Here is a 16746-nt window from a genome sequence, read left to right as displayed (position 1 = left end):
TAATGAACACTCCGAGACAAAGAAGCCTACTACTACGCGCAATTTCAAAAGAGACAACAAAGATATACAAGTGTAAATATGTGTTGCATTTCTAAATCCATCCGAATGAGTGGTTGTTAGGGTGCTAAATATCCATATTTACGATGAGCGTATTTTCCACATGTATGTACAATAAGCCCACTCTCTGTCTCTCCCGCTCTTTCTCCTCCCCCTTTCATTGTGTAACAAGCCATCATATCGGGTTATTCCACTAGAGACTTTTCATTGCATTATGTTAGTAATCAATTCAACCTATACTGTGTGTGCTTATGTATTTCTGTGTGATTCTTTAGTTAGTTAGTAAATAAATTATTAAGCCAATATGTGTATCGGTGAATCATCATTTAGACTAGGGTTTGTGCACATTTATGAAGTCAACGACTTTCAGAATGAAACTGATATGAGGTAATAATGATTAATGGATGACTGGTATGATAACGATATATTCTGATATATTCTTGAGTTAATTCGGGAAACGCTAACTCATTAAACTAACTTTTCCCGTGGTGCCCCAAGATTGCTAATGAGTTAATTGTTACCTGATTAATTGAATCATGTCTAATAATTAAACATAGTTAATTGATTTAATAACATAACAGTCGTCACATCAATGATAGCCACGTCACGACAGTCCCTACCAGAGGTGGCCAACCTTGTTCCACTTCCTGATCTACTGAGTGAGCAGACTTCTATTCCAGCACAGCAATAATATACATTATTATCAACTCATTAGGTTTGATAAGTTGAATCAGGAGTGTTAGTGCTGAGCTGGAACAGAAGCCTGCACACCCAGCAGACCTCTAGGAGAAGGATTGGCCTGCTGCAGTTGTAATACATTTGTAGCCTACATTATGTGTGACTTTTAACTGTAATGTTGTATAAAACATTTACTAACATAAGTACACATACAACTCATGGCATATAAGGATATGCCAGCAGTCTCTTGGGACATTCACTGGGACCTCTTCATCTACAGACAGGCTTTTGCAGCTCTCCATATCTGAGGACAGACATCACAAAGAAACAGGCTTCATTGTATTACAATTAGACAGCACAGACTAATATCTCTCTGTCTGTCTCCATAGTTTTCCTCTCTAGGGACTAGAACTGGAGAATATTTTCCTAATGTCATCCCACAATCTAACTAGTACACCTACTCCTTTTTCTGACAACTGGAGCAGAAAATCCTTTCACCCTCTTCCATTGCTGTTATCTTTAAATTCATTTGGGGCATGAGATTTTAATTTACAATGATAAATAGGCTTACATCAAGATAGCAAGATAGATATGAAGTTAACTAGCTGATGATATTTCACTTAGCTATAATATGTAAAGTTGGCTAGCTAGATAGCTAATAAGCAGTTCATTAGCCTACACACAGTGGCCTGCTGTAGCTAACTAGCTAGGTAGCTAATAATACATAGTTTTTTTACATTTTCAAAATGTATTTACTTACTTACTCTCTATAGGTTCACGCCTACGCCCACAAAGCGGACAACCTTTAGCAGTGAAGAGTTGTCAAGCGGAGGCACCGCTTCTGGTCGAAACGGAATGTATTCCGGAATATATTTGTATATTGCTCTGTTCTTTCCTCACCCATACTTTTACTCCAAACATGACTGTGTGTGAACAGAAAGCAAACTGCTGTGTGCATCAGAAACACTCAGCAAACCAGAAAGAGTGTGAGAGAGAGACATCGAGAGTGAGAGAGACAGCGAGAGTGAGAGACAGCGACAGTGGGAGCAATAGAGCGACAGCAATAGTGAGAGACAGCGAGAGAGTGTGTGTGTGAGAGAGAAAGAGAGAGAGAGAGAGGGAGAGAGAGAGAAAGAGAGGTCATGAGCACATGAGCTCCCACATTTTTCAGCATGTTTTTACAAAAAGATAGATTTAGAGTTAGATAAAAGGGTTAGATAAACTTGGATTTTTCTAATTTATTATCTACTTCACTTGCTTTGGCAATGTTAATATACAGTATGTTTCCCATGCCAATGAAGCCCTTACATTGAAATGATTTCAAATGAATTGAGAGAGAGAATGAAATACAGAAAGAAAAAGAGAGTCCTGACTACTCAGAATACATGGAACAAGTGCTCCAGGTCGGTGTAGAGGTTTGTGTTTGAGAGTTTCAGTGACAGATTGCATATGTCAGCAGAACCTTGATGTGCTCTCTCTCTCTCTCTCTCTCTCTCTCTCTCTCTCTCTCTCTCACTCTCTCTCTCTCTCTCTCTCAGTCTAGCAGAGCAGGGAGACTAAGTCTTTGTCTTGTTAGTACAGAGTACAGACACATCATCTTTTCAGGGAGCTCTGGGGGTCTTCACACAGCTTTGACTGCCTTCAATAATTCAACACCCACCACTATTATCAGCAAAGACAGGGATTTTCACAGAAATGATAGGGGCAAAACAAATGGCAGGAATGGAAAGAGCCAACGAGCAAAGCTGTTGTTGAGCTCAGCTGCATTTGGGAGAAGTGAGAAGTCAGCAATATGGTGGTTTGGGCTGTGGAGAGGAGCGAGTACAGTGTGTGTGTGTGTGTGTGTGTGTGTGTGTGTGTGTGTGTGTGTGTGTGTGTGTGTGTGTTTGTGTGTGTGAGAGAGAGAGAGAGAGAGAGAGAGAGAGAGAGAGAGAGAGAGAGAGAGATCGTCAGGGTTGGAGTCAATTCGAATTGAAGTCAGTCAATGCAGGAAGTGATTTTTTAAAAATTAAAAAATGTAAAGGAAACATTTTTGGAATTAAAATGTTCTCATTTTCGGATTATTGAGAGGTCACTGAAAATAAAATACATTTTTGACTGACTTTAATTCGAACTGACCCCACCCCTGGTGTGTGTGTGGGTGTGTGCAAGTGTGTTTGCGTGCTTGTGTATAGATGCCAAAACATCAACAAGGAAGAGAGCTGAGGGCAAAAACAAAACGAGAAAATATTATTAACTGTAAATGTTAAACAAATCATTAAATATGGCAAGAAAACAAAAACAAAACTCTGCCTGCTGTGCTGATGCAGCATATGCTGATCAGATGCCTTTGGTTCATTAGTGTTTCAACAGAGCGCACGCAAGAGAGAAAGAGACAGAGAGAGAGAGAGAGAGACAGAGAAAGTGAGAGCAAGCTGGAGAGAGAGCGAGTGAATGTGAGAGAGAGAGATAGAAAGAGAGAGCAAGAGAGAGAGAAAGCGGGGGAGAAAGAGAGAGCGAGAGAGAGAGCGAGAGAGAGGGAAAGAGAGAGGGAAAGAGAGAGGGAAAGAGAGAGAAAGATCGACAGAGAGAGAGGGAGAGAGAGAGAGAGAGAGAGAGAGAGAGAGAAAGATCGACAGAGAGAGAGAGAGAGAGAGAGAGAGAGAGAGAGAGAGAGAGAGAGATGTTTTACCTTTAGTTTTGGGGGTTCATTGGTGGGCATGTTCTCCTCCTTGCCACCTGTTTTCTGCTTCCCATCAGGATTCATCATCCCACTCACAGCCATCCCCACGGCCCCTACATGGATGGAACAACAATTACAAACAATTTACACATTTGAAAAGGCATTGGTGCATGTGAATGAATTCCCCCCCGTGGATAATAAAGACTCCACTCCACTCTACGTTACTCTACTCTACCCTACCTTACCCTATCCTATCCTACTCTACTCTAGTCTACCCCACTCTACTCTACTCTACTCTACTCTACCCTACCCCACCCTACCCTACTCTACTCTACCCTACTCTACCCTACTCTACTATACCCTACCCTACCCTACTCTACTCTACCATACTCTACTCTACCCTACCCTACTCTACTCTACCCTACTCTACTATACCCTACCCTACTCTACTCTAACCTCCTCTACTCTACCCTCCTCTACTCTACTCTACCCTACTCTACCCTACCCTACCCTACTCTACCCTATCCTTCTCACCCATCATCTACTCTAGCCTACTCTACCCTACTCTACCCTCCTCTATTCTACTCTACCCTACTCTTCTCTACTCTACCCTACCCTACCCAACCCTACTCTACCCTATCCTACTCACCCATCATCTACTCTAGCCTACTCTACCCTACCCTACTCTACTCTACCCTACTCTACTATACCCTACCCTACTCTACTCTAACCTCCTCTACTCTACCCTCCTCTACTCTACTCTACCCTACTCTACCCTACCCTACCCTACTCTACCCTATCCTTCTCACCCATCATCTACTCTAGCCTACTCTACCCTACTCTACCCTCCTCTATTCTACTCTACCCTACTCTTCTCTACTCTACCCTACCCTACCCAACCCTACTCTACCCTATCCTACTCACCCATCATCTACTCTAGCCTACTCTACTCTACCCTACTCTACCCTATCCTACTCAACCCTCCTCTACTCTACTCTACCCTACTCTGCCCTATCCTACTCACCCCTCATCTACTCTAGCATACTCTACTCTACTCTACTCTACCCTACCCTACTGTACTCTATCTACTCTACTCTACCCTACTCTACCCTCCTCTACTCTACCCTTCTCTTCTCTACTCTACTCTACTCTACCCTACTGTACCCTTCTCTACCCTATCCTACTCACCCATCATCTACTCTAGCCTACTCTACTCTACCCGACCCTACTCTACCCTATCCTACTAAACCCTACTCTACTTTACTCTACCCAACCCTACTCTACTCTACCCTATCCTACTCAACCCTACTATACTCTACTCTATCCTACTCAACCCTACTATACTCTACTCTAGCCTACTCTACCCTACTCTACTCTACCCTACCCTCATCTACTCTACTCTAGCCTACCCTCCTCTACCCTTCTCTACTCTACTCTACCCTACTGTACCCTTCTCTACCCTATCCTACTCACCCATCATCTACTCTAGCCTACTCTACTCTACCCAACCCTACTCTACCCTATCCTACTCAACCCTACTCTACTTTACTCTACCCAACCCTACTCTACTCTACCCTATCCTACTCAACCCTACTATACTCTACTCTATCCTACTCAACCCTACTATACTCTACTCTAGCCTACTCTACCCTACTCTACTCTACCCTACCCTCATCTACTCTACTCTAGCCTACCCTCCTCTACCCTTCTCTACTCTACTCTACCCTACTGTACCCTTCTCTACCCTATCCTACTCACCCATCATCTACTCTAGCCTACTCTACTCTACCCAACCCTACTCTACCCTATCCTACTCAACCCTACTCTACTCTACTTTACTCTACCCAACCCTACTCTACTCTACCCTATCCTACTCAACCCTACTATACTCTACTCTATCCTACTCAACCCTACTATTCTCTACTCTACCCTACCCTCATCTACTCTACTCTACTCTAGCCTACCCTACCCTACCCTACCCTACTCTACCCTACTCTACCCTACTCTACCCTCCTCTATTCTACTCTACCCTACTCCTCTCTACTCTACTCTACCCTACACTACCCTACCCTACCCAACCCTACTCTACCCTATCCGACTCATCCATCATCTACTCTAGCCTACTCTACTCTACGCTACCCTACTCTACCCTATCCTACTCAACCATACTCTACTCTACTCTATTCCACTCTACCCAACCCTACTCTACTCTACCCTATCCTACTAAACCCTACTATACTCTACTCTAGCCTACTCTAGCCTACTCTACTCTACCCTACCATCCTCTACTCTACTCTAGCCTACCCCACCCTACTCTACTCTACCCTATCCTACTCAACCCTACTATACTCTACTCTAGCCTACTCTACCCTACTCTACTCTACCCTACCCTCCTATACTCTAGCCTACCCTACCCTACCCTCCTCAACTCTAATCGACTCTACCCTCCTCTATTCTACTCTACCCTACTCTTCTCTTCTCTACCCTACTCTACCCTACCCTACCCAACCCTACTCTACCCTACTCTACCCTATCCTTCTCACCCATCATCTACTCTAGCCTACTCTACCCTACTCTACCCTCCTCTATTCTACTCTAGCCTACTCTACTCTACCCGACCCTACTCTACCCTATCCTACTCAACCCTACTCTACTCTACTTTACTCTACCCAACCCTACTCTACTCTACCCTATCCTACTCAACCCTACTATACTCTACTCTATCCTACTCAACCCTACTATACTCTACTCTAGCCTACTCTACCCTACTCTACTCTACCCTACCCTCATCTACTCTACTCTACTCTAGCCTACCCTACCCTCCTCAACTCTACTCTACTCTACCCAACCCTACTCTACCCTATCCTACTCAACCCTACTCTACCCTACCCTACCCTCCTCTACTCTACTCTACCATACTCTACTCTACCCTACTCTACTCTACCCCCTACCCTACTCTACCCTCCTCTATTCTACTCTACCCTACTCCTCTCTACTCTACTCTACCCTACACTACCCTACCCTACCCTACCCAACCCTACACTACCCTATCCTACTCACCCATCATCTACTCTAGCCTACTCTACTCTACGCTACCCTACTCTACCCTATCCTACTCAACCATACTCTGCTCTACTCTACTCCACTCTACCCAACCCTACTCTACCCTACCCTACCCTCCTCTACTCTACTCTACCATACTCTACTCTACCCTACTCTACTCTACCCTACTCTACCCTACTCTACCCTCCTCTATTCTACTCTACCCTACTCCTCTCTACTCTACTCTACCCTACACGACCCTACCCTACCCAACCCTACACTACCCTATCCTACTCACCCATCATCTACTCTAGCCTACTCTACTCACGCTACCCTACTCTACCCTATCCTACTCAACCATACTCTACTCTACTCTACTCCACTCTACCCAACCCTACTCTACTCTACTCTACCCTATCCTACTAAACCCTACTATACTATACTCTAGCCTACTCTAGCCTACTCTACTCTACCCTACCCTCCTCTACTCTACTCTAGCATACCCCACCCTACTCTACTCTACCCTATCCTACTCAACCCTACTATACTCTACTCTATTCTACTCTACCCTACTCTACTCTACCCTACCCTCCTCTACTCTAGCCTACCCTACCCTACCCTCCTCAACTCTAATCTACTCTACTCTACCCTACTCTACCCTCATCTATTCTACTCTACCCTACTCTTCTCTACCCTACTCTACCCTACCCTACCCAACCCTACTCTACCCTACTCTACCCTATCCTTCTCACCCATCATCTACTCTAGCCTACTCTACCCTACTCTACCCTCCTCTATTCTACTCTACCCTACTCTTCTCTACTCTACTCTACCCTACCCAACCCTACTCTACCCTATCCTACTCACCCATCATCTACTCTAGCCTACTCTACTCTACCCCACTCTACCCTATCCTACTCAACCCTACTCTACTCTACTCTACTCTACCCAACCCTACTCTACTCTACCCTATCCTACTCAACCCTACTATACTCTACTCTAGCCTACTCTACTCTACCCTACCCTACCCTCCTCTACTCTACTCTAGCCTACCCCACCCTACTCTACTCTACTCTAGCCTACTCTACCCTACCCTCCTCTACTCTACTCTAGCCTACCCCACCCTACTCTACTCTACTCTACTCTAGTCTACCCTACTCTACTCTACTCTACTCTAGCCTACCCCACGCCACCCTACTCTACGATACTCTACTCTAACCTACTCAACCCTACTCTACCCTACCCTACTCTACTCTACTCTAGCATACCCCCCCACCCTACTCTACTCTACTCTACTCTACTCTACTCTACTCTACTCTGACATTGGTGCATCATGAATCCACCTGCCCAACCTTTGAGTGAAACATACAGTATTAGTGCATATGAATGTCTTGTGTATAAGGAGCAATCTTTACATTGCATATACACTGAGTGAAACATTAAGAACACCTTCCTAATATTGAGTTGCACCCCCTTTTGCCCACAGAACAGCCTCAATTGGTCTGGGCATGGACTCTACAAAGTGTGGAAAGCGTTCCACAGGGATACTGGCCCATGTTGACTCCAATGGTTCCCACAGTTGTTGGATGTCCTTTGGGTAGTGGACCGTTCTTGATACACACAAGAAACTGTTGAGCGTGAAAAACCCAGCAGCGTTACAGTTCTTGACACAAACCAGTGCATCTGGCACCTACTATCATACCCAGTTCAAAAGCACTTCAATATTTTTTCAATCTTTTGTCTTGCCCATTCACCCTCTGAATGGCACACATACACAATCTATTTCTCAATTGTCTCAAGGATTAAAAATGATTATTTTTAACCTGTCTCCTCCCCTTCATCTACACTGATTAAAGTGACATCAATAAGCGATCATAGTTTCGCCTGGATTATCCTGCTCAGTCTATGTTGTGGAAAGAGCAGGTGTTCTTAATGTTTTGTACACTCAGTGTATATAAGGAGTTAATGGGGGGTATCAGTCTTTATCATTGTATCCATTTCACTATGTCTTGTCTCTGTAATAGGCACACACAGAGCCATAGACTTAGCGGTTCTCAAGCCGAAGCACAGTCCTGGATAATGGAGAAAGTTCCTCTTCCATGGATTCTTCTCAAAAGGAATGAAGGAAAAATATTGTATTTAAATGAATAAGACATTGTTTAAGAAAAAAATTAACTTTCCAATTAAATACCATTGCGTTATCTCAGCATTGCTGACTAGATATCTAATGTTTTTGTGCAACACATCATTTTTTAATTTCTTAAATTAATTATTTCTAAAGTTTTCTTGGTAAAAACGAATAAGATCTTGAAGACTACTTCTTAGTGATGGGCATGAGTAATCGAGTACTAGAGTACTGAAACGGACGTCAAAGCTCGATCTTCAGCCAGATTTAAAAAAAAAATCAAATACTCTAAAACTACTTGTGTCTACCCGAACAGACAAGTTACACTTTGTCTTGAAGACAACATTAATTCGCTTTGACTCCAGTGTTCCATTTGTACATGTGCATTTGCAGGGCGCAACAAAAAATAAACCAAGCCAAGAATCACACCGTTCTTCTCCATAAATTCCCTTTCCCTTCCTTGTCCTGTTCCCTCCCACACACGCATGCTGAGTGCACACAAGCTCCCATTAGACCTACAGAAATAAATGTCAATAAAAACATGCCTAACTGATGGGATACAGAAGCTACATTCCTTGCCAAATGACGACAGTTTTATCACAAATTCAAAAGGGACTAGTTAATTGTAGGAAAATATGTGTTCCAACAACGAGTTGCAGTTTTGGAATAATTGCATCCCGCCTATTTTCCGCTTAAGCTTTGCGAACTGCTAGTGCCATTTACAATTGGTTAGCCTAGACTATAACCCCCCTAAAAATAGACCGGTTCCACACTGAAAATATGCAAAAACATTAGTTTGAGCCCTGTTTCAAATTTGTATTGACATTTTGTTTTATTTAACTCGGCAAGTCAGTTAAGAACAAATTCTTATTTACAATGATGGCCTACCCTGGCCAAACCCAGATGACACTGGGCCAATTGTGCCCTATGGGACTCCCAATCACAGCCCGATGTGATTCAGCCTGGATTCGAAAGTGGGACTGTAGTGATGCCTCTTGCATTGAGATGCAGTGCCTTAGGCCGCTGCACCCCTTGGGAACCCCCTGGGAGAATAACTCAAGAGTGATCATCTGCTATCCCCTCCAAAATGGCGGTGGAGGGAATAGCAGCTGCTTTATAGGCTCCTGACCAATTTAGCTATTTAGTGTTTTTTGTGTGTGCTTATTGTAACTTATTTTGTACATAATGTTTCCGCCATCGTTTCCTATGACCCGAAAAGAGCTTCTGGACATCAGAACAGCTATCACTAACCTCAATATGGATAAGGACATCAAAGATTTGGAGGTGAAGGACATATTGATTATCACGGATGAGGCCCAAATCCAAGACACTCGGAAAAGGAGGTGCTATAGAGGCCAGCGTGCGGAATATCTGACAAGACTACATTGGAGAATGAATAAACTGCCTCTGCCCTCAGTTCTGTTGGCTAACTTGCAATCACTGGAGAATAAACTGGACAAGCTCTATTCGAGACTATCCTATCAACGTGATCTGAAGAATTGTAGTATCCTATGTTTCCCCAAGTCGTGGCTGAACAAGGACATGGAAAATGTTAATCTAGCTGGTTTTTCTATACATCGGCTGGACAGAACAGCAGGATCTGAGAAACTCAGGGAGGGGGTGTTTGTACCTTTGTTAACAACAGCTGGTGTGCAATTTCTATTATTAAGGGAGTCTCAAAGTTCTGCTCGCTTGAGTAAGAATACCTCATGATAAGCTGTAGACCATACTATTTACCAATCAACATTTTTTTGTAGCTGTCTATTTACCACCACAAACCAGTGCTGGCACTAAGACCACACTCAGCGAACTGTATAGGGCTGTAAAGCAAACAAAAAAATGCTCACCCAGAGGCGGTGCTCCTAGTGGCCAATGATTATAATGCAGGAAAACTGAAATCTGTTTTACCTCATTTCTACTAGCATTTCACCTGCGCAACTACAGGCAAAACAACTTTACAGTACATCACCTTTACTCCACACACAGAGAAGCATACAAAGCTCTCAATCACCCTCTGTTTCTTTTCAAATCTGACCATAATTCTATACTTGTGATTCCTGCTCACATGTAAAAACTCAAACAGGAAGTACCAGTGACGCGCTCAACACGAATGATGCTAAGCTACAGGACTGTTTCGCTAGCACAGACTGGAATGTGTTCTGAGATTCATCCCATGGCACTGAGGAATTTACCACATCAGTCACAGGCTTCATTAATAAGTGCATCAACGACGTCGTACCCACAGTGACCGTACGTATGTACATATCCCAACCAGAAGCCATGGATTACAGGCAAGATTCACACTGAGCTAAAGGCTAGAGCTTCCACTTTCAAAGAGTGGGACACTATGTATTTATCATTTACTTAATTAGGCAAGTCAGTTATTAAGAACAAATTATTATTTACAATGATGGCCTACACTGGCCAAACCCAGGCAATGCTGGGACAATTGTGCACTGCCCTATGGGACTCCCAATCATGGCCAGATGTGATACAGCCTGGATTCAAACCAGGGTGTCTGTAGTGACACCTCTAGCACTGAGATGCAGTGCCTTAAACGGCTGCACCAATCCCACTATGCCCTCCAATAAACCATCAAACAGGCAAAGCTTCAATACAGGACCAGGATCAAATACTACTACACTGGCTCTGATGCTCACCGGATGTGGCAGGGCTTGCAAACTATCATAGATTACAAAGGGAAACCCAGCTGTCAGCTGTCCAGTGACGCAAGCCTACCAGATGAGATAAATACCTTCTATGCTCACTTCGAGGAAAGCAAAATTGAACCATGCATGAGAGCACCCGCTGTTCCGTATGACTGTGTGATCACGGTCTCCGTAGCCGATGTGAGTAAGACTTGAACAGGTTAACAGGCTGTTATCTGGCAAATGTCTTCACTGACATTTTCAACCTCTCCCTGACCCAGTCTGTAATACCTATATGTTTCAAGCAGACCACTATAGTCCCTGTGTCCAAGAACGCTAAGGTAACCTGTCTAAATGACTATTGCCCTGTAGAATTCACATCTGTAGCCATGAAATGTTTTGAAAGGCTGGTATTGGCCCACACCATCCGCCAAGACACCCTGGACCCATTCCAATTCGCATACCGCCCCAACAGATCCACAGATGAGTCAATCTCTTTTGCACTCCACACTGCCCTTTCCCACCTGGACAAAGGGAACACCTACAGTGCTGTGATAAGTATTTACCCCCTTTCTTATTTTCTCTACTTTTTCTTATTTTTGATAATGAATGTTATTAGATCTTTAATAAAAACCTAATATTGGATACAGGGCACCTGAGTGAACAAATAACACAACAATCACACACTGTGAAAAAGTAATTGCCCCCTTACACTCAATAACTGGTTATGCCACCTTTGGCTGCAATGACTCCAACCAAACACTTCCTGTCATTGTTGATCAATCTCTCACGTTGCATTTTGGCTCACTCTTCCATGCAGAACTGCTTTAACTGTGCAATATTTGTGTGTTTTCCAACATGAACTGCTCGTTTCAAGTCCTGCCACAACATCTTAATTGGGATCAGGTCTGGACTTTGACTAGGCCATTCCAAAACTTCAAATGTGTTGCTTTTTAGCCATTTTCATGTAGACTTGATTGTGTGTTTGGGATCATTTTCTTGGTACATGACCCAGCTGTGCTTCAGCTTCAGCTCACAGACTGATGGCCTGACATTCTTCTGTAGAATTCTCTGATACAGAGCAGAATTCATGGTTCCTTCTATTCATGCAAGTTGTCCAGGTTCTAAGGCAACAAAGCATTCCCAAACCATCACACTACCATTACCACACCTGACCATTGGTATAAGGCTCTTACTGTGGAATGCAGTGTTTGATTTTCGCCACAGAGGTGGAGTTGCCGTACCAGGCTGAGATGCAGCCCGACAGTATACCCTTGATGGTGCTCCTATAGAACACTGTGAGGGCCCTCAGGGACAGAATTAGCTAACTTGTATTGTTATTTTATTGTGTTACTATTTCCTTTTTTATTTGCTAATTATTATAATTGTTTTCTTACTTTTTAACTCTGCATTGTTGGGAAAGGGCTCGTAAGCATTTCACAGTCAAGTCTACAACTGTTGTTGTATTCGGTGCATGTGACAAATTTGATAACTGTTTCAGGCACTTTGCACTGGTAACCTGTGGTGAATTCAATTGATTGGCCATGTTTTGGAAAGGCACACACCTGTCTATATAAGGTTCCACAGTTGACAGTGCATGTCAGAGCAAAAACCAAGCAATGATGTTGAAGAAATTGTCCGTAGAGCTCCGAGACAGGATTGAGTCGAGGCAGAGATCTGTGTAAGGTTACCAAAACATTTCTGCAGCATTGAAGGTCCCCAGGAATAGAGTGGCCTCCATCGTTCTTAAATGGAAAAAGTTGAGGTGACCAAGAACCCAATGGTCACTCTGACAGAGCTCCAGAGTTCCTCTGTGGAGATGGGATAACCTTCCAGAAAGACAACCATATCTGCAGCACTCCACCAACCAGGCCATTATGTTATCTGCGTTATGTTATCTGCTATATCTGTGGCCAGATGGAATCCACTCCTCAGTAAAAGACACATGACAGCCCGCTTGGAGTTTTACAAAAGGTACCTAAAGCACTCTCAGACCATGATGAACAAGATTCTCTGGTCTGATTAAACCAAGATTGAACTCTTTGGCCTGAATGCCAAGCATCATGTCTGGAAGAAACCTGGCACCATCCCTACAGTGAAGCATGGTGGTGGCAGTTTTTCAGCGGCAGGGACTGGGAGATTAGTCAAGATCGAGGGAAAGATGAATGGAGCAAAGTACAGAGAGATCCTTGATAAAAACCGGCTCCAGAGCACACAGGACCTCAGACTGGGATGAAGGTTCACCTTCCAACAGGACAATGACCCTAAGCACACAGCCAAGACAACGCAGGAGTGGCTTTGGAACAAGTCTCTGAATGTCCTTGAGTGGCCCAGCCAGAGCCCGGACTTGAACCCGATCTAACATCTCTGGAGAGACCTGAAAATAGCTGTGCAGCAACGCTGCGCATCCAATCTGACAGAGCTTGAGAGGATCTGCAGAGAAGAATGGGACAAATTCCCCAAATACAGGTGTGCCAAGCTTATAGCGTCATACCCAAGACGACTCAAGGCTGTAATCACTGACAAAGGTGCTTCAACAAAGTACTAAGTAAAGGGTCTGAATACTGAATACTAATGTAATATTTAAGTTTTTTATTTTTAATACATTTGTAAAAATGTCTAAAAACCTGTTTTCGCTTTGTCATTACTGTGTTCTAAAAATAGATTTTATTGTCAGTCGAGTACTCGAACAGTCAAAAAAAATGTCCAAATCCCATCCCTACGTACTTCTTGAGTGTGAACTGAATGTATATTTTCCTATTGAGAAGAAAATGTCCCTACATGCAAAGAGTCCCAAGGTTCGTCCCTTTATTTTACTTTTCTGTTCGGTGCTCAGCACTATGTGAAATGAATAGCTTTTTTTAGCACCCCAGGGGCAACATAGATGAGTTTTCAAGAACCTTGGCACTGTAGTTCATTTGATGTCTTCCAAATGTCATGCAGGCTGATATTTAGTTTTGTAAGGCCGCGCAGAAAGCTCTTTTCATTTAGAGACTTGCATTCTCTGAGGTGCGTTTAGCACAACGCATCTGGGTGAAGGGCAGGGAAGAGGGATGCACTGCATTAATCTGTTCTCAGGAGGGTCAACTGGACAAGAGAATTAACAGAACAGAACTGCCTGCAGGAAATTAACCAGCTTCAGAACAGTCACTCTCACTTTGTCTCGCTGTCTCTCTCTCTGTCCATCCCTGTCATTTGGTCAGTCGGTCACACAGGTTCTGGCATACATTTTACATTACATTTAAGTCATTTAGCAGACGCTCTTATCCAGAGCGACTTACAAATTGGTGCTTTCACCTTATGACATCCAGTGGAACAGCCACTTTACAATAGTGCATCTAAATCTTTTAAGGGGGGGGGTGAGAAGGATTACTTTATCCTATCCTAGGTATTCCTGGCATTGGATTAGTTCTGTTGCAGTTTGAGCCATTTCCTAAAACACTAATCTGGAGCGCCTAGGCCAACTGGCATAACATTCCTAGAGATAAAATGCTTGATTGATTTTGATAGCTTTACAGTGAGCAGAGCTCTGGCATCTCTCCTAACCTTCTGTTATTACTTAGATTATTAAAAACGCCACAACAGATTAGTTTGTTGTAGTATAGACACTGATATGAACACTACTGTTAGAAGTCTGTCAAACTGAAGACCATAAAAGAGTCAAGTTAAATCTCAACCCTTTTAGACTGTTCACTACTGGTTGCTGTGAGATACCTTGTTGGTCTATCCAGGTCTTACCTGAGGGTGGCATGTTGTAGGGCGGACCCTGTGGTGTGCCCATGCCTGAGTTGTTGCCTGGTGACTGGTTGTAGGGGGCTCCAGATCCTGCTGTTCCCATCAGGTTCATGCCAGGGCCTGGGTAGCTGCCCTGTCTGGGACACACAGAGACAATGGTCTGGTTAGAGAGGAAAGACCGGACCTGGATACTTGGTGTGGAGAGAAATTAGTTGGCTTTTGACAGAGTCGTAGAAAAGACTCCGTAATAGATTAGACTTTCTGCATCTTTTGCAAGCCTATAAGGCCATGCCAGTCATAGGATATGCTTATACGTTTCGGTACTGTATAAACCATCATCCTGAAAATGTAGAGTCACATTTCCTTGAAAAAAAAGACAGAATCTCTCTTTAAAAGCAAGTGTGTGATCAAGAGCAGAATAGAAATCCGTTTCATCCTCCCATCCTTCCTCTACTCCCTTGCAAATCCCTCACCCCTCCTCTTTTCATCCATCCTCTCCTCTCTCTCCTCTCCACCCAAAGTAATAATTTAACTAATTAAGGTGTGCTTCTGGAGAGGATCATGTTATTTGTTGCCATGGCAACGACTGAAATCAATCCCGTGCTTTCTCCTTTCCGCGTCACATCACGGCGTGTTGGGAGGACATCAGAGGGCTTATCAGAAACCTGCTGAACCAGAACCAACAGCAGACGGACGCCCATGGCCACCCTCCGCCACCGCTCCATACCCTCCACCACCGCTCCATACCCACCACCACCCCTCCATACCCTCCGCCACCACTCCATACCCTCCGCCACCCCTCCATACCCTCCGCCACCGCTCCATACCCTCCGCCACCCCTCCATACCCTCCGCCACCGCTCCATACCCTCCGCCACCCCTCCATACCCTCCGCCACCGCTCCATACCCTCCGCCGCTGCTCCATACCCTCCGCCGCCCCTCCATACCCTCCGCCACCGCTCCATACCCTCCTCCACCGCTCCATACCCTCCGCCACCGCTCCATACCCTCCGCCACCGCTCCATACCCTCCGCCAACCCCTCCATACCCTCCGCCACCGCTCCATACCCTCCGCCACCGCTCCATACCCTCCGCCACCTCTCCATACCCTCCGCCACCGCTCCATACCCTCCGCCACCCCTCCATACCCTCTGCCACCGCTCCATACCCTCCGCCACCGCTCCATACCCTCCGCCACCGCTCCATACCCTCCGATACCCTCCGCCACCCCTCCATACCCTCCGCCACCGCTCCATACCCTCCGCCACCGCTCCATACCCTCCGTCACCGCTCCATACCCCTTGCCACCGCTCCATACCCTCCGCCACCGCTCCATACCCTCCACCAACCCCTCCATACCCTCCGCCACCGCTCCATACCCTCCGCAACCGCTCCATACCCTCCGCCACCACTCCATACCCTCCGCCACCGCTCCATACCCTCCACCAACCCCTCCATACCCTCCGCCACCGCTCCATACCCTCCACCAACCCCTCCATACCCTCCGCCACCGCTCCATACCCTCCACCAACCCCTCCATACCCTCCGCCACCGCTCCATACCCTCCGCCACCGCTCCATACCCTCCGCCACCGCTCCATACCCTCCGCCACCCCTCCATACCCTCCGCCACCCCTCCATAACCTCCGCCACCGCTCCATACCCTGTACCCTGTACCAGGCTAGCTCTGTAGCAACCGTGTACCAAGTCAAAAGACAGCGCACCAGGACGTATAGCAGTTAGACAAACTCTACTTCCTGCCGGTCCAAATAATCTCCTGAATAATGAGAGAAAGGAGAG

At 45.1% G+C, this 16746-nt stretch overlaps 1 protein-coding gene across 1 annotated transcript in view; it reads right to left on the bottom strand.

Annotated features, from left to right (window-relative positions):
• Positions 1-16746, bottom strand: part of LOC115146334 (AT-rich interactive domain-containing protein 1B-like) — a 378630-nt gene that overhangs the window by 18236 nt on the left and 343648 nt on the right. The window contains exons 9-10 of the mRNA XM_065004267.1: positions 14951-15084; positions 3407-3510 (exon numbers count right to left, since the gene is read on the bottom strand). Of these exons, the coding sequence (XP_064860339.1) occupies positions 3407-3510; positions 14951-15084 (238 nt within the window). The remainder of the gene's footprint in view (positions 1-3406; positions 3511-14950; positions 15085-16746) is intronic.

The sequence above is a fragment of the Oncorhynchus nerka genome, linkage group LG18 (assembly GCF_034236695.1).
Source record: "Oncorhynchus nerka isolate Pitt River linkage group LG18, Oner_Uvic_2.0, whole genome shotgun sequence".
Classification (NCBI taxonomy): Eukaryota; Metazoa; Chordata; class Actinopteri; order Salmoniformes; family Salmonidae; genus Oncorhynchus; species Oncorhynchus nerka.
This window is presented reverse-complemented; position numbering and strand designations above follow the sequence as displayed.